We start from the raw sequence: 26307 nt of genomic DNA on the forward strand, positions 1-26307 counted from the left end.
AAAGCCGCGTCGCCCCGCGATTCGAAACACTTGAAATAAACGGACTTTACTAAACTAACACAAAGCCGCGTCATCCGCGGCTCGCGTCGCCGCGCGATTCAAAACACTTGAAATAAACGGACTTTACTGAACTAACACAAAGCCGCGTCGCCCCGCGGCTCGCGTCGCCGCGCGATTAGAAACACTTGAAATAAACGGACTTTACTAAACTAACACAAAGCCGCGTCGCCCCGCGGCTCGCATCGCCGCGCGATTCGAAATACTTGAAACCAGCAGACTTGCAATAAACAGACGTACTAAAATCAGCACTGACTTTGATATTACTTCGCGGTTCGCGTCGCTGCGCGTTCGCGTCAGCCCACGTTCACTCGGCCGCGCGCTCGCGCCGCCGCACGTCCCACATCACTACGCGTTCACGCTGCCGTGCGTCTGCGTCAGCCCTCCTTCACTTGGCCGCACACTCGCGCCGCTGCACGTCTCGCGTCGCTACGCGTTCCACGCTGCTGCGCGTCTGCGTGAGCCCTACCTTTCGAGTTGCTGCGTGATTTAAATTCAATCAGTGCCTAGACGGGCCAAGTGATATACGAGGTCACACCTGACTTGAACACCTATCCTCTATTTAATTCCCCATAAGCCTTATTTAATTCCGTGTGAGCCTAATTTTCTAAATTTAATTTCTTTTAGTCTCCAAATTTCCCTATCCTTTCGCGTCACTGCGCAGCTTAAATCCAATCAGTCAATGAAAGCCCTAATTAAATGGAGTTTTTCTGCCAACTGGACAGGAGTGATTTTTTTTCTTTTAGACTGCAGTGGAATTTTTCTCATAATTTAAAATCTCAGAACATTTTTTTTTAGCACCTATTTAGTACATTACTTTTTTTTTTCTTTTCCATAACTAGAGAGAAGTCTGGCACGTAGGCTGTGGACTGCTTTTCGTTATCTCAATTGTTCCAGTCTCAAGGTCGTGTTATTTAATATAATATATTTTTTTTGAATCCTTTTGAATCCATCTCAGTTGTTTTGCTGTGCCTTCTCTGAATGTTTTCTTTCGACAAGTAAGTGAGCATGTTAAATCCTTTTTTTTAACCACCGGGACCATGTAATTTTTTCATTTTTTTTAAACAAACCTATCCTTTGTGCATTTCCTGGCTCCGTAACTTATCATCCGAATATACGTAATTCAATAAGGTTCACACTCTTAAACTTCCCACATACAGGACAACACTACAAAGGGTTTAAAAAAAACTTTCATTCTGTTTGAGATAAAACAAACCACAACTCCCCGGCTTTTTTTTTTACAGTAAAAAATCACAGAAGCATTTCTCATTTAAACAGACGTTCACAAGAGTCTCTTTGCATTCCTATTAATTTTTGGATCCGTGATTGATCATCTATCCCTATCTAGCTCTAACTATAACCTATCTTTCCAAGTCGCCGCTTGGTTTGCGTCATCGCGCAATTTCCCTATCTCTATCCCTATTCTAAATTTGAAAGGTATTCACCAGATTGTCCTGGATCTCGTTCAGACACAACCTGAGAACCAGCGAGTGGCTAAACTTTCCTCAGACTTTTGAAACCGGGGGAAACTGGAGCAGTATTGAAATCATACTCACTCCAGTGGCCACTTTCCCCTCGTCTCGTCCAAGGCTAGTCTGGCTCTTAATTCGCAAGTTTTCGGCAGTCGTCCGTTGAGATCCTACTTCTGACACCAAATGTTGATTCCTGGATTCTTTTACCTCAATCTGGTTCAGCAAAATTACTGAAACAAATACCGTTTCTGCTTTAAACAAAGCAAGCTTTTATTTAAAAAGCAAATCCCGATCGGGGACTTTATCAGACAGAAGGAATGCATGTCTGTTCGAACGCACTCACTTCCTACGGACAAAGTGACGTTACATTGTAAAGGGACGATGGTTATACATTTTCGGCAAAAGATAACAAGATAGGGCCAGAGTGACATCCCAGCTCAGCCCATCTCTTTTGATCCCTCCTTCCCTTTGTCCACTCATAAGCCGACCCAAGCATGGTCCGATTTTAAACAAAGACCTTCTGTCAATGTTTCAGGTTAATAACATGAGACCTTGAGGTTTTTCTGCAAGCTGTGGGTTTTGTTTCAATATGTGTTAGTGTTGTAACATTTCGCAGTCTCGAGTCTGAGATGTCTTGGCTATTCCTCCATGAATTGTTTGTTAGCTTATACTGTCCCTATACAATTCCCACGTTCTCAACTTCAATGTCTCTATACATTTTTAAACATTCACAAATTTATTCAAATCACAGATAGATAGATTTTTAACCAATAAGGGAATTAAGGGTTACGGGGAGCGGGCGGGTAAGTGGAGCTGAGTCCACGGCCAGATCAGCCATATCTTGACTGGCGGAGCAGGCTCGAGGGGCTGGATGGCCTACTCCTGTTCCTGATTCTTCTGTTCTTATGTTCTAAAGGTAGCAGGCCAGGTAGAATAAGGTGGTTAAGAAGGCATATGGAATACTTGCCTTTATTCGCCGAAGCATAGAAGAGCAGAGAAGTTATGTTTGAACTGCATAAAACACTAGTTAGGCAACAGCTAGAGTACTGCATGCAGTTCTGGTCACCACATTACAGGAAAAATGTGATTGCACTAGAGAGGGTGCAGAGGAGATTTACGAGAATGTTGCCTGGATTGGAGAAATTTAGCTATGAGGAAACATTGGATAGGCTGGATTTGTTTATTTTGGAACAGAGGAGGCTGAGTGGAGACCTGATTGAGGTGTATAATATTATGAAGGGCCTGGATAGAGTGGATAGGAAGGACCTATTTCCCTTAGCAGAGGGGTCAATAACCAGGGATGATGGATTTAAAGTAATTGGTAGAAGGTTTAGAGGGGATTTGAGGGGAAATGTTTTCACCAGAGGGTAGTAGGAATCTGGAACTTACTGCTTGAAAGGGTGGTGGAGGCAGAAACCCTCACCACATTTAAAAACTTGGATGTGCACTTGAAGTGTCGTAACCTACAAGGTTGTGGACCAAGAGTTGGAAAGTGGGATTTCGCTGGATAGCTCTTTGTCGGCTGGCGCGGACACGATGAGCCGAAATGGTCTCCCTCCATGCTGTAAATTTCGATGATTCTATCTCCAACAAGAGAAAGTCTAACCATCTTCCCTTGACATTCAATGGCATTACCGTTCTCTAATTCCCCACCATCAACAACCTGGGGGTCACCATTGACCAGAAACTTAATGGGACAAGCCCCATAAATACTGTGGCTACGAGAGCAGGTCAGAGGCTGGGTATTCTGTGGCGAGTGTCTCACCTCCTGACTCCCCAAAGCCTTTCCACCATCTACAAGGCACAAGTCAGGAGTGTGATGAATACTTTCCACTTGCCTGGATGAGTGCAACTCCAACAACACTCGAAGCTCGTCACCATCCAGGACAAAGCAGCCTGCTTGATCGGCACCCCATCCACCACCTTCAACATTCACTCCCTCCACCACCAGCGCACCGTGGCTGCAGTGTGTACCATCTACAAGATGCACTGCAGCAACTTGCCAAGGCTTCTTCGACAGAACCTCCCAAACCCCATGCCCTCCACAACCTAGAAGGACAAGGGCAGCGGCACATGAGACCACCACGTGCAAGTTCCCCTCCAAGTCGCATACCATCCTGACTTGAAAATATTTTGCTGTTCCTTCATCGTCACTGGGTCAAAATCCTTGTACTCCCAACCTATCAGCACTGAGGGTGTACTTTCAGCACACGGACTGCTGCGGTTCAATAACGCAGCTCACCATCACCTTCAAGGGCAGTTAGGGATGGACAATAAATGCTGGCCTTGCCAACAATGCCCACATCCTGTAAATTAATTGAAGTTTTTATTCATTCCTGGGATTGGGCGTGACCGGCTGTAATGTTGTGGAATATGAGGGTTGACTCCTATTTTGTAACCAGGGTTGTGGGATTCATTTGGCGGAAATTTCAACAAATAACCTGATGGAATACATCTATCCATTTCTGCCTTTATTTGTGAAATGATTACAGATCCAGTACAATGCTAAAGCAGTGAATTATAGAGACCTTCTCTTTTGTCTGCTGACCTTAATACTTTGATAGTAGTTTGCGACTGGTATATCCACGCATATGGGTTCAATTGAAGTATTGACCTTTCTCTCCCTTCCACTTTTCTCACATTGATATCTGCTTTATCTCTGCTCTTTTCACCTATTAGAATATATATTTTTAAATCGTTAATTTTTCCTTTGATTTTTTCTTCGCGTGTGAAGGTGGAGATTTGAGAGATATTTGTCCAGCAGGCATTAGCAGCTTTATGTATCTCATCCGAGTAGCCATTCTCCATGTGTGAGCTCAACTGTGGGGAAGCCCTTCCAACTGAACTGACACGCTTTTCGGCAGTTGTCATACAGGTGCATACTTTCGGAAGACAAGTGCTAGATATGACAGCAGAAATTTTGGTTGATTTATATTTCCTTCCTTAGTCCATGGATGATGAAGGAATCATAGTTTCCACTGCCATCCCAACTGAAATTGGCTAACTTAGTACATCGTGATTTAACCAGAGATAAGATGGTATATTTATTCACTAGACTATTGCAGCTCTCCACTTTTGGTAGCAGCTAAATAAAGCTATATGATCTGACCAAGGCAAACAGCATGTTATTCCACCTGTGGTTTTGGTTTTTTGGTTGCTGGTTGGAGTTGATTCAGAAGTTTTTTAATATTTCCAGCTTTCCTTTGTATGTTTTGCGTAGGTGAATCAACAACAACAACCTGTATTTATATAGCGCATTAACGTAATGAATGCGCTTCACAGAAATATTATGAGACAAAAAATTTGCCACTGAGCCATACAAGAAAAAATTAGGGCAGATGACCAAAAGCTTGGTCAAAAAGTTTTAGGGAGCGTCTTAAAGGAGGAGAGAGAGGTAGAGAGGTTTTGGCAGGGAATTCCAGAGTTTGGGATTTTGAAATCGAGCCGTTGCTTAACCGGGATAAATAATAACAATTATTTGTTATAGTTGTCATAGACAAATGTTATGATACAAAACAAGATCTACAAATCATAGTCAAAAAATATAATCTGAAAATCCTTTACAATCAGAACAGCAGACACAGCAAAATGTAGTTTGGCTGCAAATTCCTTTATTGAGCAAGGTTTATAGTTAGTTTTTAATGATGTAGAAATTGCAATTCGTCAGCCAATGGATGTTGCATGTGAGAATCTGCAGTTTTACAAAACTTGATGGGTATAAATAAGGTTACTATTGTGTTCCTTCAGTTAACGTCACACAAAAAAGTGTTTCTAATTGACTAGCTTTATTGAATGTGTTTTTTACACTTCAGATGGAAAGAATCCTATTGAAAATGCCTGTTACACAGATATGAGGGTGGCATCGCTTTCACTTCTAAATTTCCTCCCACCTCGACCTCTAATGGCGGTAGCTCCAGTGCTTGTTTTTGACCATTTTTTAAACTTCTGACACTATTTCATTGGCAGGTGGTGATAAACTGTGCCATTCCGAAGGGGCTGAAGTACAACCAGGCCACACAGACCTTTCACCAGTGGCGAGATGCCAGGCAGGTGTACGGCCTGAACTTCGGCAGCAAAGAAGATGCCAATGTATTTGCAAGTGCCATGATGCATGCCTTGGAAGTGCTAAATTCCCAGGACTCAGGTACATCTGTTCCAAATGTTGATGTCATTAATTTTTATTTTGCTAATGAATTAGGAGTCATTTGAAGTGAAGAATGATGCTGCTGGGGAGGAGTGAGATGGTGATCATGTTGACTTGTGGCTAGATCCATGTTCGAGCCCTTTGCTTATTCTACTGATGCATTTTTTCTGCTGCCTTGCTTGTGGTTATATATGATCATAGGCAGATTGGCAGGCAATTCAATTGGAGTTGAGGGAAGGGGGAAGATAAATCCTGTGAGTATAGACAGATTGGCAGACAATTCAATTGAAATCCTGGCCAAGTCTGATCTTAATCCCCATCCAACATGCACATGTATGTGGATCTTGTAGCAGAGGCAACTATATTGAGTAGTGTGAACCATGAGGCACTTTTTTTCTCCCTTATCTCCTCCCCCCCCCCCCACCCAAATAAGCCAAAGGCCACCGTGGTAGGTCATAGAAACACAGAAAATAGATGCAGGAGTAGGCCATTCGGCCCTTCTAGCCTGCACCACCATTCAATGAGTTCATGGCTGAACATGCAACTTCAGTACCCCATTCCTGCTTTCTCACCATACCCCTTGATCCCCCTAGTAGTAAGGACTACATCTAACTCCTTTTTGAATATATTTAGTGAATTGGCCTCAACTTTCTGTGGTAGAGAATTCCACAGGTTCACCACTCTCTGGGTGAAGAAGTTTCTCCTCATCTCGGTCCTAAATGGCTTACCCCTTATCCTTAGACTGTGACCCCTGGTTCTGGACTTCCACAACATTGGGAACATTCTTCCTGCATCTAACCCGTCAGAATTTTAAACGTTTCTATGAGATCCCCTCTCATTCTTCTGAACTCCAGTGAATACAAGCCCAGTTGATCCAGTCTTTCTTGATATGTCAGTCCCGCCATCCCGGGAATCAGTCTGGTGAACCTTCGCTGCACTTCCTCAATAGCAAGAATGTCCTTCCTCAAGTTAGGAGACCAAAACTGTACATAATGCTCCAGATGTGGCCTCACCAAGGCCCTGTACAACTGTAGTAACACCTCCCTGCCCCTGTACTCAAATCCCCTCGCTATGAAAGCCAACATACCATTTGCTTTCTTAACCGCCTGCTGTACCTGCATGCCAACCTTCAATGACTGATGTACCATGACACCCAGGTCTCGTTGCACCTCCCCTTTTCCTAATCTGTCACCATTCAGATAATAGTCTGTGTCTCACCACCAAAGTGGATAACCTCACATTTATCCACATTATACTTCATTTGCCATGCATTTGCCCACTCACCTAACCTATCCAAGTCACTCTGCAGCCTCATAGCATCCTCCTCGCAGCTCGCACTGCCGCCCAACTTAGTGTCGTCTGCAAATTTGGAGATACTATATTTAATCCCCTCGTCTAAATCATTAATGTACAATGTAAACAGCTGGGGCCCCAGCACAGAACCTTGCAATACCCCACTAGTCACTGCCTGCCATTCTGAAAAGTACCCAGTTACTCCTACTCTTTGCTTCCTGTCTGCCAACCAGTTCTCAATCCACGTCAGCACACTACCCCCAATCCCATGTGCTTTAACTTTGCACATTAATCTCTTGTGTGGGACCTTGTCGAAAGCCTTCTGAAAGTCCATATCCACCACATCAACTGGTTCTCCCTTGTCCACTCTACTGGAAACATCCTCAAAAAATTCCAGAAGATTTGTCGAGCATGATTTCTCTTTCACAAATCCATGCTGACTTGGTCCGATGATGTCACCTCTTTCCAAATGCGCTGCTATGACATCCTTAATAATTAATAGTTTCCCATCAGAAGAACATAGGAGCAGGAGTAGGTCATTTAGCCCCTCGAGCCTGTTGCGCCATTCAGAGAGCATGGCTGATCTGTGACTTAACTCCATATACCTGCCTTTGCCCCATATCTTTTCATACCTTGGGTTAACAATTTATCAAGCTATTAAAATTAACAATTGACCTCGCACCGACTGCCATTTGTGGAAAAAAAGTTCCAAACTTCTATCACCCTGTACGTGTAGAAGCGTTTCCGAACTTTACTCTCTAATGGCCTGGCTCTAATTATTAGGCTATGTCCCCAAGTCCTAGGCTCACCAACCAGCGGAAATAGTTTTTCTCTATCTGCCAACATCCCGCGTTAGTTGCCCAGCCTCCCCCAGTGCGCGGCCAGCGGCCAGTTCACATTTTTAAGCATGCACAGTATCTGCAATGAAAAAGCCAGTGAGCAGCCTGCGTGGGACCTTGCAGATGACTCTGCAGCCACGCATCTTGTTGTGTACCCTATCAGTTCCCCTTAATATTTTGAAAACTTTGATAAAAATCACCTTTAACCGTCTAAATTCCAGGGAATACAACCCTAGTTTGTGTAATCTCTCCTCGTAACTTAACCCTTGGAGTCCAGGAATCATTCTAGTAAATCTATGTTGCAGTCCCTCCAAGGTGTGGTGTTTTCAAGATCGTTGTTTTTAAATACCTCCACGGCCTCGTCCATCCCTATCTCTAAGCTCCTCTAGCCCTGCAATCCCCCAAGATCCTTGCACTCCGCCAATTCTGGCCTCTTGAATGTCCCCGATTTTAATCGCTCCACCATTGGCACCCGTGCCTACAGTGGACTAGGTCCTAAGCTCGGGAATTCCCTCCCTAAACCTCTCTGCCACTCTACTTTCCTTCAGGGAAGGGTTAGGGAAGGAAATCTGCTGCCCTTGCATGGCCTGGCTTATATGTGATTCTAGACCCACAGCAATGTGGTTGACTCTTAACTGCCCTCTGAAATGGCCGAGCACTCAAGTGTAACAAACCGCTACAAAGACTGCAGCGGATCAAGAAGGTGGCTCAACACCACCTTCTTGAGGGCAATTGGGGATGGGCACTAAGTTCTGGCTTTGCTTGTGACACCCATGTCCCGTGAACGAACTTAAAAAAAAAAACGTCCCTTTCCTCCTTGTAAGATGCTCCTTCAAACTGATCTCTTTGACCAAGCTTTTGGTCATTTGCCCTAACCTCTCCTTATGTGGCGTGGGAGTCCAATTTTGCTTTTGATAACGCTCCTGTTAGGCGCCATGGGATGTTTTACTACATTAAAGGTGCTATATAATTGCAAGTTCAAAAGTTAAATACTGGACAACTAGATGCTGCAAATCTGAAATTAAAAACAGAAAATGCTGCAAATACTCAGCAGGTGTCGGGCAGCATATGTGGAGAGAGAAACAGAGTTAACGTTTCAGGTCGATGACCTTTCGTCAGAACTGGAAAAAGAGTCTAACCACCTCTCCATTATATTCAACGGCATTACCATCAACATCCTGGGGGTCACCATTGACCAGAAACTTAACTGGACCAGCCACATAAATACTGTGGCAACAAGAGAGGGTCAGAGCTGGGTATACTGTGGCGAGTGTGTCACGTCCTGACTCCCCAAAGCCTTTCCATCATCGACAAGGCACAAGTCAGGAATGTGATGGAATACTCTCCACTTTCCTGGATGAGTGCAGCTCCAACAACACTCAAGAAGCTAGCTTGATTGGCACCCCATCCACCACCTTAAACATTCACTCCCTCCACCACCGGCGCACCGTGGCTGTAGTGTGTACCATCTACAAGATGCACTGCAGCCTGAGGAAAAGAGTGTTTGAAGATCAGACCCTCAAAACTGTCACCAAGCTTGTGGTCTACAGGGCCATAGTAATACCCACCCTCCTGTATGGTTCAGAGACGTGGACCATGTACAATAGACACCTCGAGTCGCTGGAGAAATACCACCAACGATGTCTCCGCAAGATCCTACAAATTCCCTGAGAGGACTGACGCGCCAAACATCCCAGCATTGAAGCACTGACCACCTTTGATCCACTCTGATGGGCAGGCCACATAGTTCGCATGCCAGACACGAGATTCCCAAAGCAAGTGCTCTACTCAGACCTCGTCCACAGCAAACGAGCCAAAGGTGGGTAGCGGAAATGTTACAAGGACACCCTCAAAGCCTCCCTGATAAAGTGCGACCTCCCCACTGACACCTGGGAGTCCCTGGCCAAAGACCACCCTAAGTGGAGAAAGTGCATGCGGGAGGGCGTTGAGCTCCCCGAGTATTGTCGCCAAGAGTTAGCGGAAGGAGCGTGTGGCAAACCAGGCTCCCCGCCCACCCTTTCCTTCAATCACGATCTGTCCCACCTGTGACGGAGACTGTGGTTCTCATATTGGACTGTACAGCCATCATGGAGACATGGCTCCAGGGTGACCAAGGCTGGGAACTCAACATCCAGGGGTATTCAACATTCAGGAAGGATAGCCAGAAAGGAAAAGGAGGTAGGGTAGTGTTGCTGGTTAAAGAGGAAATTAACGCAATAGTAAGGAAGGGCATTAGCTTGGAGGATGTGGAATCTGTCTGGGTGGAGCTGCGGAATATCAAAGGACAGAAAACGCTAGTGGGAGTTCTGTACAGACCACCAAACAGTGGTAGTGAGGTTGGGGACAGCATCAAACAAAAAATTAGGGATGTGTGCAATAAAGGTACAGCAGTTATCATGGGCGACTTTAATCTACATATAGATTGGGCTAACCAAACTGGTAGCAATACGGTGGAGGATGATTTCCTGGAATGTATTAGGGATGGTTTTCTCGACCAATATGTCGAGGAACCAACTAGAGGGCTGGCCATCCTTGACTGGATGAAGTGGAGTGAGAAAGGACGAATTAGAAATCTTGTTTTGCGAGGCCCTTTGCGGAAGAGTGACCATAATATGGTAGAATTCTTTATTAAGATGGAGAATAATACAATTAATTCAGAGACTAGGGTCCTGAACTTAAGGAAATGTAACTTCGATGGTATGAGACATGAATTGGCTAGAGTAGACTGGGGACTGATACTTAAAGGGTTGACATGGATAGACAATGGCAAACATTTAAATATCACGTGGATGAACTTCAACAATTGTACATGCCTGTCTTGAGTAAAAATAAACCGTGGCGAACAAGGGAAATTAAGAATAGTGGTAAATCCAAGGAAGAGGCATATAAATTGGCCAGAAAATGCAGCAGACCTGAGGACTGGGAGAAATTTAGAATTCAACAGAGGAGGACAAAGGGTTTAATTAGGAGGGGGAAAATAGAGTATGAGAGGAAGCCTGCTGGGAACATAAAAACCGACTGCAAAAGCTTCGATAGATATGTGAAGAGAGAAAGATTAGTGAAGACAAACGGTCTTGCAGTCAGATTCAGATGAATTTATAATAGGGAACAAAGAAATGGCAGACCAGTTGAACAAATACTTTGGTTCTGCCTTCATGAAGGAAGACACAAATAACCTTCCGGAAAAACTAGGGGACTAAGGTTCCAGTGAGAAGGAGGAACTGAAGGAAATCCTTATTAGTCGGGAAATTGTGTTCTGGAAATTGATGGGATTGAAGGCCGATAGTCTGCATCCCAGAGTACTTAAGGAAGCGGCCCTAGAAATAGTGGATGTATTGGTGATCATTTTCCAACAGTCTATTGACTCTGGATCAGTTCCTATGGACTCGAGGGTACCTAATGTAACGCCACGTTTTACAAAGGAAGGAGAGAGAAAACGGGGAATTATAGACCGGTTAGCCTGACATCCAGTAGTGAGGAAAATGTTGGAATCAATTATTAAAGATGAAATAGCAGCACATTTGGAAAGCAGTGACAGGATCGGTCCAAGTCAGCATGGATTTATGAAAGGGGAATCGTGCTTGACAAATCTTCGAGAATTTTTTGAAGATGTAACTAGTAGAGTGGACAAGGGAGAACCAGTGGATGTGGTGTATTTGGACTTTCAAAAGGCTTTTGACAAGGTCCCACACAAGAGATTGGTGAGCAAAATTAAAGCACATGGTATTGGGGGTAATGTACTGACGCGGATAGAGAACTAGTTGGCAGACAGGGGACCCCAGCTATTTACAATATACATTAATGATTTGGATGAGGGAATTGAATGTAATATTTCCAAGTTTGCAGATGACACTAAGCTGGGTGGCGGTGTGAGCTGTGAGGAGGACGCTAAAAGGCTGCAGGGTGACTTGGACAGGTTAGGTGAGTGGGCAAACGAGTGGCAGATGCCGTATAATGTGGATAAATGTGAGGTTATCGACTGGATAGACTGGGCCTGTATTCACTGGAGTTTAGAAGGATGAGAGGGGATCTCATAGAAACATATAAAATTCTGACGGGACTGAACAGGTTAGATGCAGGAAGAATGTTCCTGATGTTGGGGGAAGTCCAGAACCAGGGTACACAGTCTAAGGATCAGGGGTAAACCATTTAGTACTGAGATGAGGAGAAACTCAGAGTTGTTAACCTGTGGAATTCTCTACCGCAGAGAGTTGTTGATGCCAGTTCGTTGGATATATTCAAGAGGGAGTGAGATATGGTCCTTACGGCTAACCGGATCAAGGGGTATGGAGAGAAAGCAGGAAAGGGGTACTGAGGTGAATGATCAGCCATGATCTTATTGAATGGTGGTGCAGGCTCGAAGGGCCGAATGGCCTAATCCTGCACCTATTTTCTATGTTTCTAAGAATTCATGCTAAAAGTGGAAGCAAGTCTTCCTCTATTCCCAGGGACTGCCTATGATGATGATGATGATGCACTGCAGCAACTCACCAAGGCTTCTTCGGCAGCACCTCCCAAATCCATGACCTCTACCACCTAGAAAGACAAGGGCAGCTGGCGCATGGGAACACCATCACCTGCAAGTTCCCCTCCAAGTCAAACACCATCCTGACTTGGGAATATATTTCCGTTCCTTCATAGTCACTGGGTCTAAATCCTGGAGCTCCCTCCCTAACAGTACTATGGGAGTCCACGTGGACTGCAGCGGTTCAAGACGGCGGCTGATCACCACCTTGGGCAATTAGAGATGGGCAATAAATGCTGGCTTTGCCAGCGACGCCCTTTTCCAAGCAACGAATAATTTAAAAAGCTGCTGTCTGGAAAAAATGGGGGCAGAGGTTATGATCTGAAATTATTGAACTCAATGTTGAGTCCCGAAGGTTGCGAAGTGCCTAATTAATGGAAGGAATTGGTGCTGTTGAGCTACGTTGAGCTTCATTGGAACAATATAGGAGGCCGAGGATAGAGTGGGAATGGGGCTGGGAATTATATTCTATAACTAAGTTCTTATTGTACATGGACCACTAAGTCTCTTTGAACCGCTATTACTTCTAGCTTTTTTAACAATTTAGAAAGTTGCTCTTGAGATTAATTAACAGCATAAAGCCACACAAAGTATTTAATCACCAAGCCATCATGGAGGCCCCATGTACTTCATTCGCAGCTTCTGCTACTGCAGAGGAGATTCACCCATATGAGCCATTCCTTTAGGGAAGTGTTCAAATATGTTGGTGCCAGTTTGTTGTAATATGCATATTTTTGTGCAGAGAGTTCTTATCCCTTGCAAGCTGGGCCTCAGTGAAATTCACCTCCACCTGAGTGGAAACTCTTTCATTATATAATTTAAACCCAAAGGTAAAACAACATTGTTGTAACCTGTGCTACACAATCCTCTTGATGACTTTTATTTTTGAGTGTGTAGACCAGTGTTGTTTGGAGAAAAGGTTGTGCCAATCTGAAGTCAGAACTTGCATTCAAAGAAAGCTTATAACCACATGGATAAGGGAACAGGACTGTTGAGTTCATTATGCATCTTGGAGTTCATTATGCATCTTGAAATTCATTAGCTGGATGCAGTATAAATATTTAATACAAATGATTTTGCTGGAAAATGCAACTTCTTGGAAGGAGGGGGTAACAGTTCAAGTTACTTGATATAAAAAAACATGATTCTGTTGACTGCTTGTGAATCACAAATTAAAAGTGCCGATAGTGTAATCTTCAGAATCTCCTGAAATAACGTAACTGGAAAGTTATCCTTAAATTACGTCAATCTTCGCATCGGCAAGTTAGGCTGAAATTTCCTGAGAATTTCATTGGCGTATGCAGAAATGTGAAAACCGCCATAAAACAATTGGAAAACAGCCTAACAAACCGGGGCGTGAGGAAACCACCATATTCCTTCAAATTCCCCTCCATACATGAGAATTAAAGTGTGAAACTATCAAACCGTCATTAATGCATATTAGGCATAGAATATTTAATAAAATACAATTGTGGAAGTTTTTTCATTTTTAATATCAATCATTCTGATGCCATAAAGATGCATTCAATGATGCAGAAAATACATTTTAGGTCACTGGGAGGAAAATAAAAACACATGAAATTGCGATAACACATCAGAAAAATGGTTTTAGGCTCTGTTGCACCTAACATTTTAGATTAAATTTACACGATGATTTCATGGATGCCTGTCACCAATCATGCCACTATCATGCATGAGCCTCAACAATGAGTCTCGAATAGCCTATTTGACTGCGGGGCATTGCATGTAAGCCTGATGCTGACTTTCTCCCAATATCCATATACACCCACCTATGAAGAGATTCTTGGCTTACTTAATAATTCAGAAAGTGATTCCCCTCTCCATCTATGGGCACAGTCTCTGCTCAGGCAGCATGAGGACTTGGGTTGTTGCTTACAGGGGTGAGTTTGTCTGGGGTGACCCACTGAAAGGGACTGAATTGTCAACTCTGGTTGTTGGGTCCCAACCTTCCATCTGTACATATTATAATTCAGCCGTCGAGGGAAAGGAAGTCCGTCTTCCTTAAAGTAGGCGATTGCCAGATGCTGGTGGTGTAGAGTGGGAGAGTCCAAGATAGAATATTGTGCAGTCTCTGGGTAGAACAGATTTGATGCACTGAATGGCGCTCTCTTGCCTAGGAATTGTGTTTAAATGAATATTGTCTAGTGTTGTGCAGATATTAGCAAGAGTGGGCGTTAGAAACCAGTTATTGTTCTGGTGTTTGAAATTTGTGCTGTAAGAGTAGGTACCATCTATTTTAAATCCCATTGAGAATGTGCAATCTCTGAATATAGTTTGTGTTTTGTGGAGTTAATGGGATTTGGAGCATATTTAGTTTTCACTTCGAAATCAAACTATTTGAAGTTTCTTCATAAGAAATATGATGTTGCCCTCAAATCTGCTTCTCATAATTCTTTAGACACATTTCCCAAACCATTTGCTTTTGTTAACAGTAAATGTAAATTGTTAGCCTAATGTCCTCTGGTACTAACATAACCTAAGGAATGACAGAAGCATGGGAAACCTTTTACTATCCTATTAATTTCCACAAATGTCCTTTACAGAAATGCTGTGTGGATATAGACTGTGCTAACCCAGTCTGGCTTGAAAACAGCACTGATCTGCTGAATTGAAACCAGTGCAGTGTTTGTGATTGTGTGACTGGCCCAAATGACCAGTGAGCGCACTCCAACATGTTCTTAATAAGAACCTACTCTGCATTGAGTTTGCCTAACTCCAACTAATTCTGTGTAGAAGGTTGCAGTAACTTAGAGTAAATACTTCTGACTTCTGGTATGCTGACTGATCAAGGGCATTGTTAATTATTAATCATGTCTTTTATCTTTTCAACAAGGGAGTTTCTTGGTGCTTTTTTAAAACACAAATTACAAACCATGCTTAATTTGAACTTTGCAATTTCTCTTTTTTGGTGAAGTTTCTACTGCTGCTTTTCCCCCCATAGGCACAAGAGTAGGCCATTCAGTCCCTCGAGCCTGTTCCGTTAGTCAATTAGATCATGGCTGATCTGTACCTCAACTCCATTCACCCTGACCATATCCCTGAACAGTTTGATCTAACAGAAATATATCAATCTCAGTCTTGAAAATTTCAATTTCAGTCCTCAAATGGCTGAGAGTAGCTGTCATGTATGTAACCTTCATGTAACAACGCTGTACACTGTATACACCTAAGAAATGCACACCTTGACCACAGGGGGTGAACTTGTGGGAGACACTCCTCACCTGGTCATCCAGGTATATAATGGGAGGTCCCACGCAGGGTCAGCACTCCTTGGTCCTGTGAATAAAGGTACAGGTCACAAAGTGATCTTGTCTCCAGTATGTGCCTCGTGTTGATTTGCTGTAGTGTGTAAGGACGTAACATTTGGCGACGAGAAACGGGAATCAATGACTCAAGATAATGGCCACCGGTAGCATAGAGTAACGGTACTGTGTTGGTGAGGACTGGGATGATTTCATTGAGAGACTCCAGCAGAGCTTTGTCACGAAGGACTGGCTGGGAGCAGCAGCGGCTGACAAGCGTAGGGCGCATCTACTGACCAGCTGTGGACCTAAGACGTACGCGCTGATGAAAGACCTGCTCACACCCGAGAAGCCGGTGGACAAGACCTTTGAGGAGCTCAGCAAACTGATCGGTGAGCACCTCAAACCGGCGAGCAGTATACACATAGCCCGACACTGTTTCTATACACACCGACGTCGGGAAGGGCAGAGCATACTGGACTTCGTTGCGGACCTTCGGCGCTTGGCCAGCCTCTAAGTTCACAGACGCCTGCAGGGAGGAGATGTTGCCGGATTTCTTCATTGAGGGCATTGGTCATGCCGGGATTTTTAGGAAACTAATTGAGACCAAGGACTTGACCTTGGAAGCAGCGGCGGTGATGGCTCAAACCTTCATGGCGGGGGAGGAGGAAACCAAGATCATATACACGTGCAACTCTGCTCCCGTGGCGATGGAGCAGGGAGTTAACATGGGAAACGCGACTCAGAACCCCGCAGGCAGGCAAGGGCAATTCGACACCAACCAGGCAGTAACAGACTCGAGGGTGGGTCCTCAACAGAGACAATTACACTATCACAAGGGACCGTACGTCCCGGGATGGGGCCACTGACACCCACAAACAGAGTGCTCGAGTAATGAAAGAGACAATCAGAGAGGAATGCCTGGTAACAGTTCTTTTGTTCACCACAATCTCAGCTCATGCTGGAGGTGCGGGGGCAGACATGCTGCAAAGACCTGCCGGTTTCAACAATTCATCTGCAGAAATTGTAACTTGAGTGGACATTTAGCCAGGATGTGCAGGAAGCCTGCAGCGAGGCTGTTTTACGAAGTGGATGAACCACAAGGAGGGGTCTGCAAAGCAGGGTTATGTTTGGGACACAACAATGGACGCTGAAGTTCATCGGGTTCAGGTGGCAAACATCCACAGCTCATACACAAAAATGCCACCTATGATGATGAGAGTACTGTTAAACAGCATCCCGGTACGCATGGAGCTGGACACAGGAGCCAGCCAGTCACTTATGAGTGTCCAACAATTCGAGAAACTATGGCCACTCAGAGCTAGCAGACCCAAACTAGAACACATTGACATGCAATTACGGATGTACACCAAAGAGATCATCCCAGTGCTAGGCAGTGCAATGTTGGCGGTCACACATAATGGATCAGAGAACCAGCTGCCTCTCTGGATTGTCCCGGGAAATGGTCCCACGCTTTTGGGGAGGAGCTGGCTAGCCGAGATGAACTGGAAATGGGGGCATGTGCCCGCCATTTCATCTGTGGAGCGAAGTTCATGCTCACAGGTCCTACAAAAGTTTGAGTCACTATTTCAACCTGGTGTCAGTACTTTCAAAGGTACCAAAGTAGTGATACGCAATACCCCGGACGCCACACCAGAGCACCACAAAGCCAGAGCTGTGCCGTATGTCATGCAGGAGAAAATTGAGTGTGAATTGGACAGGTTGCTAAGCGAGGGCATAATTTCGCCCGTTGAATTCAGCGACTGGGCAAGCCCCATCGCCCCTTCCCTAAAAACGGATGGCTCGGTCAGGATTTGTGGCGACTACAAGGCCACCATCAACCGAGTGACCAAGTTGGACCTCACCTCGGCCTACATGATCCAGGAGCTTGCCGAAGAATCCAAGCTACTGACCACTATCACCACGCACAAGGGGCTGTTTGTTTACAACAGGTGTCCATTTGGCATTCGTTCAGCAGCTGCTGTCTTTCAAAGGAACATGGAAAGCTTGCTCAAATCCATCCCCAGAACAATCGTATTTCAGGACGACATCCTTATCATGGGTCGAGACACCAAGGAACACCTCCACAACCAGGGGGAGGTGCTACGCCGACTGGACCAGGTAGGCCTGCGACTAAAGAAGTCTTAAGTGTGTGTTTTTGGCCCCAGAGGTCGAGTTTTTGGGCAGGAGAGTTGCTGCAGACGGGATCCGGCCTACTGAATCCAAAACGGAGGCGATCCGTCGCATGCCCAGGCCCGGCAACACATCGGAGTTCTGTGCATTTCTGGAACTATTGAACTATTTTGGAAATTTTCTGCTGAACTGAAGCACATTGTTAGAGCCGCTACACGTGCTCCTGCGCAAGGGTTGCGATTGGTTTTGGGGGGACTGTCAGGAACGGGCTTTCAATTAGGCGCGGAACTTGCTTTGTTCTAACAAGCTTGTTGACTCTGTACGACCCCTGTAAGAAATTGGTTTTGACGTGATGCATCATCCTATGGGGTTGGGTGCGTGTTGCAGCAGAGTAATGATGAGGGCCAACTCCAACCTGTGGCTTATGCTTCCAGGTTGCTCTCCCAAGCAGAAAGGGGATATGGGATGGTTGAAAAGGAAGCACTCGCATGTGTCTATGGGGTGAAAAAGATGCACCAGTACCTTTTTGGCAGAAGGTTCGAGTTAGAAACTGATCACAAGCTGTTAACATCCCCGTTGTCCGACAGCAAAGCTGTCCATGCCAATGCGTCAGTTCGCATACAACGATGGGCTCTCAAGCTGGCTGCGTATGACTACACCATACGGCACCGGCCAGGCACCGAAAATTGCACTGACGTGCTCAGCAGGCTTCCACTGGCCACCACTGATGGGGCAGCGGAGCAAAGTGCTGAGATGGTCATGGCTGTCGATGCTTTCGACAGCATAGGCTCCCCCATCACAGCCCACCAGATCAAAACCTGGACAAACAGAGATCCCCTCCTCTCCTTGATTAAGAAATTGTCCTGACTGGGGATTGGGCGCCTGCACATGGAGCATGCTCTGAAGAGGTCAGACCGTTTCACAGATGGATGGATGAACACTCCATCGAAGCCGACTGCCTACTATGGGGCAGCCGGGTAGTCATACCCCAGAAGGGAAGGGAAGCATTCATGAGGGAACTCCACAACGAGCACCCAGGCATTGTGCTAATGAAGGCCATTGCCCGGTCACATGTATGGTGGCCGGGAATTGCTGCAGACCTGGAAGACTGTGTTCACAGGTGCACGACATGTGCCCAGCTGGGCAATGCCCCCAGGAAGGCCCCACTTAGCCCGTGGCCTTGGCCCACCAAGCCATGGTCACGTATTCACGTAGACTACCTGGGTCCGTTCATGGGGAAAATGTTCCTCACTGTTGTTGATGCGTACTCGAAATGGATCGAGTGTATCATATTGAATTCGTGCACGACATCCACCACAGTGGAGAGTCTACGTGCGGTCTTTGCGACCCACGGCTTGCCAGACATCCTGGTTAGCGACAACGGCCCATGCTTCACTAGCTATGAATTCCGGGAGTTCATGTCGGGCAATGGCATCAAACATGTCAGGACAGCACTATTCAAGCTGGCTTCCAATGGCCAGGCGGAACATGCGGTCCAAATCATTAAACAAGGCATGCTCCAGATTCAAGTACCCTCCTTTCAATGCCGCCTATTGCGCCTCCTGCTGGCCTATAGGTCCCGACTGTCCCTCATTCATCCAGTCCTGTCAGACATTGTTGAGGGCAAGCTCCAGTCCCAAAATGAGTGCCGTGACTGTAACTCAAAGGGGAGGTGTATAGAAATCAATGACCCTGTATTTGTTCTTAATCACCCTTTGGGGCCCAAGTGGCTTGAGGGTACTGTAATTGGTAGAGGGGAATAGGGTCATAGTGGTCAGACTCAACAATGGACAGATAATGCCGCAACCATCTGGACCAAGTAAAACAAAAAAGGTTCAGCATGGACACTGAGGAACCTGAGGAAAATCATGAGATGCTGCCCACACCACTGCCAGAGAACGAGCAACAAGAACCGTCAACAGCATGCACAGTCCCTGCGGCCAGCCCGGACGAGCCAGAATCATCACAGGTGACAAAGACGCATGCCAAGGCTCAACAACCAGAGCCCCAACTGCGGTGCTCCACGAGAGAGCGTCGACCGCCTGAAAGACTCAATCTTTGACCCCATAAGACGTTGGAGGGGAGATGATATCATGTTTGTAACCTTCATGTAACAACACTGTATACACAAGAAATGCACACCTTGACCACGGGGTGAACTTGTGGGAGACACTCCTCACCTGGTCATCCAGGTATATAAAGGGAGGTCCCACACAGGGTCAGCACTCCTTAGTCCTATAAATAAAGGTTCAGGTCTCAGAGTGACCTTGTCTCCAGTATGTGCCTCGTGTTGATTTGCAGTAGAGTGTAAGGACGTAACAGTAGCGCACTCACCTTTGATTCAAAAGGTCGTGGGTTCAGGTCCCACTCCAGAGACTTCAGCAAAGAATCTAGGCTTGCAAGCCTAGAGGGAGTGCTGCACTCAGAGGTGCCGTCTTTTGGATGAGATGTTACCATGGCCCCGCGTACCCCTTTCGGTGGATGTAAAAGATCCTATGGCACTATTCGAAGAGGAGCTGGAGAGTTCTCCTCGGTGTCCTGGCCAACATTTATCCCTCAATCAGCATCACTAACAAAACAGATTATCTGCCCATTTATCTGATTGCTGTTTTTGGAACCTTACTTGGATATCAAGGGATATGGGGATCATAGAAATGTACAGCATGAAAGCAGGCCATTTCGGCCCATCGTGTCCATGCCGGCCGACCAAGAGCTATCCAGCCTAATCCCACTTTCCAGCTCTTGGTCCAAAGCCCTGTAGGTTACGACACTTCCAAGTGCACATCCAAGTATTTTTAAAATGTGGTGAGGGCTTCTGCCTCTACCACCATTTCAGGCAGTGAGTTCCAGACCGCCATTACCCTCTGGGTAAAGAAATTTCCCCTCATATCTCCTCTAAACCTCTCCCCAATTACTTCAAATCTATGCCCAAGGGAAACAAGTCTTTCCTATCCACTTTATCCAGGCCCCTCATAATTTTATACACCTTAATCAGGTCTCCCCTCAGCCTCCTCTGTTCCAAAGAAAACAGACCCAGCATCTGCAATCTTTCCTCATAGCCAAAATTCTCCAGCCCAAGCAAAATTCTTGTAAATCTCCTCTGCACCCTTTCAAGGCAAACACATCTTTCCTGTCATGTGGTGACCAGAACTGCACGCAGGACTCCAGCTGCAGCCTAACCAGTGTTTATACAGTTCAAGCACAGCCTCCTTGCTCTTGTATTCCATGCCTCTACTAATAAAGGCAAGTAATCCATATGCCTTCTTAACCACCTTATCTACCTGGCTTGCTACCTTCAGGGATCTGTGGACTTGCACTTCAAGGTCCCTTTGTTCCTCTACACTTTTCAGTGTCGTACCATTTAATATGTATTCCCTTGCCTGGTTAGACCTCCCCAAATACATTACCTCACACTTATCCGGATTGAATTCCATTTGCCACTGCTCTGCCCACCTGACCAGTACATTGATATCTTCCTGCAATCCGCAGCTTTCTTCTTCATTATCAACCATACAGCCTTTTTTAGTGTCATCTGCAAACTTCTTAATCATAGCCCCAACATTCAAATCCAAGTCATTGATATACACCACAAAAAGCAAGGGACCCAGCACTGAGCCCTGCGGAACCCCACTGGATACAGCCTTCCAGTCACACACAAAGTGCAGGAAAGTGGAATTGAGGTAGAAGATCAGCCATGATCTCATTGAATGGCGGAACAGGCTCAAGGGGCCGAATGTCCTACTCCTCTTAATTATGTTCTTGTGTTATGTTCTTTACTGTGAACAACTTGGCTGTTGCGTTTCCGACATTACAACAGTAACTGCACTTCATCTACTGTAAAGCATTTTGGGACGACCTGAGGTTGTGAAATGTGTTAAAATGCAAGTCTATCTCTTTCTTTGCGGTGACATGAGCTGTTTCTTGTGCCACTGTGCACAATGGGAATTGACTGCCTCCTTGGCACAGTTGTGACTGAAGAATGTGACATATGCTAGAATGGAATTTATTTACTGAGGCAGCTGTCTCTTGCTTCAGTAATGCTTCCTATGGCCATGGATAAATGCTGCAGCAATTGTTGTAGTATCCCCTGTACCTCTTCATGCCCTACTGACTCTTGATCAGTGCGTTTTGCTTGTTTAATGAGTTATGCTGTCTGGAGAATGTGCTTGCACCTGCTTCATAAGTAGCAGCTGCACCCGGATTCTGTCTACGACTGTTTTGGATCAGTTTTTAAATACATGAAGGAAAGGGAAGAATATGAATAACCTCTTCACATGCCAACAGTTAGCATTTCTGCACACCTGTCAGTGTCCGAGCCAGTGCTCTAAAATCAGCCTCTTGCAGCATTTTAGAAATTGCCCACGAATTCTTTGAAATGTTTTTACAAAGAGTTATATAACATTTACAGCACAGTAACAGGCCATTCAGCCCAACTGGTCTGTGCCGGTGTTTAGGCTCCACACAAACCCTCACTCGCACTACTTCATCTAACCTCTATCAGCATATCCTTCGATTCCTTTCCCTCTCATGTACTTCTCTAGCTTCCTCTTAAATGTGTCTCTGCTATTCGCCTCAACAACTACTTGTAGCGAGTTTCACATTCGAACAGCGCAGTCGGTCAATTCACCATTACATTTAGAACTGGCTATTTTATATTTCTGGCACCTAGTTTGACCTCTGTTTCCCCCCGCCCCCCAAAAATGGAAACTTCTTCTCTACGTCTACCCTATCGAACCTCTTCATAATATTAAAAACCTCTATTGGGCCACCCCTCAGTCTTCTCTTTTCTAGAGCCTATTCTTTCCTAATGGTTCTAACCTCTCAGTTCTGATATCAACCTTGTACTTTTTTGCACGTTGCCCAGCTCCTCTATATCCTTTTTGTAATATAGAGACCAGACTCTCTACAATACTCCCAAGTGTGGTCTAATCAAGTTGTGTACAGGTTTAACAGACATGTTATAAAAGTTGCATATATGCGTAGCTCCAGCACATTCTGCATATGCTGACGAGTGTATTTGCAAAACTCTGCTCAAGTCCTTGTGAACAAGTCCTTGGCATGCAAAGACCTAGGGGTTGTGCAGCTGAAGTTGTGGAAAATAGGGTTCTCCTGACTTATTGGTAGTGCAGAGTTTATGTTTGATCACAAAAGGGGTTGAAAAATTCAAGCCTGGTCACTTTCACTGAGTTGTAGAGAGGCTTTTTTTTGTATAACTGTGACCTATAAGGAAATGGTTGATGCATTAGTTGTCTTCCAAAACTCTCGATTCAGGGATTGGAAAATTGTCTCTGTCACTCCACTATTTAAGGGTAAAGACATAAAGTAGGAAATTTAGGCCTATTAGACTAATGTAGAGCAGTTACTAGAATATGTTATTAGGAACAGAGTGACTGAGCATTTGAACAAAAATTAACTGATCAGAGAGAACCAGCATGGATTTGGAAAGGGCAAGTCATGTCTAACGAAGCTAATTGAATTGTTGGAAGAAGTAACCAACATGGTACATGAGATGTCATTTACATGGACTGCCAGAAAGCATTCAACAAGATTGTACAAAAGAGACTGCTAACAAAAATGGGAGTACATGGAATTGGAGGCAACCTATTGGCTTGGATATGGAATTGGTCAGGAGGTAGGAAACAGAGGGTAGGAATAATAGGTATGTACTCAAATTGGCAGGATGTGACCAGTAGTATCCCCAGGGATTGGTACTGAGGCCACAGCTTTTCACTGTATTTTATAAATGACTTGGATGAAGGAAGGGAGAGCGGTATATCTACGTTTGCTGATGACACTAAGTTAGGTGGCCAAGTACGTGGTGTAGATGGGAGTAGAAAGTGACAAAGGCACATTGGTAGATTAAGTGAGTGGGAAAAACTGAGAGAGATGGAGTTCAGTTTGGGAAAATGTGAGATCATCCACTGTGGTGCAGAAAGATAAATGAAAGTATTTTCTATATGGCATGTAGCTAGGAACTGTGAAGGAGCAGAAATCGCAAAGTTAGTGGACAGATACATAAAATAATGCGATGTTGACCTTTGCCTCAAGGAGGCTGGAATACAAAGGTTATGTTACAGCTATACAAAGCTGGTTAGACGCCATCTGGAGCACTGCATTCAGTTCTGGGCATCACACCTCTGGAAGGATACATGAACCTTGGAGGGGTGCAGTGCAGATTCACCAGATACTGGGGCTAAAAGGGTTACATTATGAGGACTATAAAGTCTAGTCTTGTATTACCTTGAACATAGAAGATTAATGGGTTATCTGATTGAGATACTTAAGATGTTTAAAGGATTTGATTTGGTAGATAAAGGGAAACGATTTTGTTTGGTAGGCGAGTGAAGAGCAAGCGGGCATAAACTTAAAATTAGAGGCACACCATTCAGAGGTGATATCAGGAAGCACTTCTTCACACCAAGGATAGTGGAAATCTGGAACTCTACCTCCAAAAGTTTGTTGAGGCTGGTGGTCAACTGAAAATTTCAGAACTAAGATTGATAAATTTTTGTTAGGCAAGGATATTAAGACTTATGGAAGCAAAGGCAGGTAAGTGGAGTTATGATACATATCAGCCAAAATCTAATGGAATGATGGAACAGGCTCGAAGGGCTGAATGACCTCCTCCTGTTGCTATGTTCGCATTTGTGCATTACTTTAATCAGCAACAAAAAGAAAGCTGGGATCTGAGCTGAAGCTCTGGAAGGCAGCAGAATCTAACATGCTACTCTATCCTGTCCTGCTTGCCCATCTGACCTACATTGGTTCCCAGTCCACCAGTCCACAAATGTTTCATTTTTGTCCTTTATCTTTAAATCCATCCATGGCCTTGTCCCTCCCTATGTGTAACCGCCTTCACCCCCATAACTCCTCCCCAAACTCTCCATTCCTCTGACACCAGCCTCTTGTGCATCTCCCACCATTGGTGGCTGTGCCTTCAGCCACCCAGATCCTACTCGCTGCAACTTCCTCTACAAATCCGCTGCGATTCCACTTCCTTCTCTTTCACTATACCCTCTTTAAAACCCATATATTTGAAAAAAACCTTTGTGCATTCCCTCAATCTCTCCTCCTTTGACTTGGCATTTGATTTCTCCTCATCCCTATAAGGACATTGGGGCACATTCTCTGTTGAAGGTGCCATATAAAGTTTTAAGCACAAAAGATATGCACGAAGAAGTGGCTTGCATCCAAGATTTTCCAGTAATGCGCCTTTAATGAATTTAAGGATCGACAATCACATTTTAACTGCAATTTATTGACCGCCAGAAATGCTGTTAATTGGAATTCAACTGGAATAAATTTGCTCCTTGCAAAGTAGCAACCTTGGCAAAATGGGAAAGTGACAAAACGTAAGCAAGTGTTGGAACTTGGTTGGGGTGTTAAAACATGCAGGATGCCTGCTTCCTCTGGGCATGAGTTCACAAGCTGTGAGTTTGAGTTATCCGAGACATGGTTAGCTGTCGGGTTTCTGACTATGAAGCAAGTGCAGTGGAAACATTTGCAATTTTGCTCATCTGATTTTTTTTTTTCATGTGCCTAGTTTTAATTTCCTGTCGAGACTCGTTTTAAACCTGAGCTTCCTGTGTGCAACCATATGTTTGTGTAAATTGCTGCAGTCATTGGTGCAATCTACAGTCCTGCAGAGGGAGCTACTGTACTAGTTGCCTTGCTGCTCTATCACCCTTTGTTCAGACTGATTCATTCGCTCAGATATTTATCATGCCATACTAATTAAATTACTGTCTATTGCAGTCCAACCAGTCCTACAGTTTGATTATTGTCTTTATTTGCTGCATGTGAGAGTGTGATAGCTGCCAGGCCAAAGATCGCCCTCGTGTTGCCAACTCCACAGGACCCCACACCACAGTACAGGACCATTCTAGAATCTTGTGTATTTCAACTTTAAAACTAGTAAGGGCTAACATTTAAATACATAAGAGTGTGAGAAGACACGTGTGCAGTATCTCTTTCACATGGAGTGAAGATCACGCATAATCTTCAGGTGTAGCAGGTTAAAGGATGGGAGTTAATTGGACCAGGGCACACGGATGTAATTCATAAGAACATTAGAAATAGGAGCAGGAGTAGGCCATATGGTCCCTTGAGCTTGCTCCGCTATTTAATACGATCATAGCTGATCCAATCATGGACTCGGGTTCACTTCCCTGCCCGCTCCCCATAACTCCTTATTGCCCTATTGGTTAAGACTTGAGTGTGCAGGCAGAGAGGGAGTGGGTGACCACCAGACAGAAGAGGAGGACTAGGCAGGTAGTGCAGGAGTCCCCTGAGTCCATCTCGCTCGCCAGCCGGTATTCTGTTCTGAGTACCGATGAGGGCGATGGTGGCTCTGGGGAGTGCAGCCAGAGCCAAATCCACGGCACCACGGTTGGCTCAGCTGCACGGGAGGAAGAAGAAGAATGGAAGAGCTATAGTGGTAGGGGATTCAATAGTTAGGGGACTTCGACAAGGTAGAACACAAGTCACGAATGAAGATTAAGACTCATGGAATTAGTGGGATGTAGCAAATTGGATTAAAAAGGTGATTAGAAGGGAGAAAACCGAGTTGGGCTGAAGGATG

The 26307-nt window shown here is 45.0% G+C and overlaps 1 protein-coding gene across 7 annotated transcripts in view; it reads left to right on the top strand.

Moving 5' to 3' along the window:
• enah (ENAH actin regulator) overlaps window positions 1–26307 on the top strand; it is a 582073-nt gene that overhangs the window by 313343 nt on the left and 242423 nt on the right. For all 7 annotated transcript variants that reach the window (XM_070885881.1, XM_070885879.1, XM_070885882.1 and 4 more), the window contains one exon: window positions 5496–5673. In XM_070885881.1, the coding sequence (XP_070741982.1) occupies window positions 5496–5673 (178 nt within the window). The remainder of the gene's footprint in view (window positions 1–5495; window positions 5674–26307) is intronic.

Source organism: Pristiophorus japonicus, chromosome 7 (genome assembly GCF_044704955.1).
Source record: "Pristiophorus japonicus isolate sPriJap1 chromosome 7, sPriJap1.hap1, whole genome shotgun sequence".
NCBI lineage: Eukaryota > Metazoa > Chordata > Chondrichthyes > Pristiophoridae > Pristiophorus > Pristiophorus japonicus.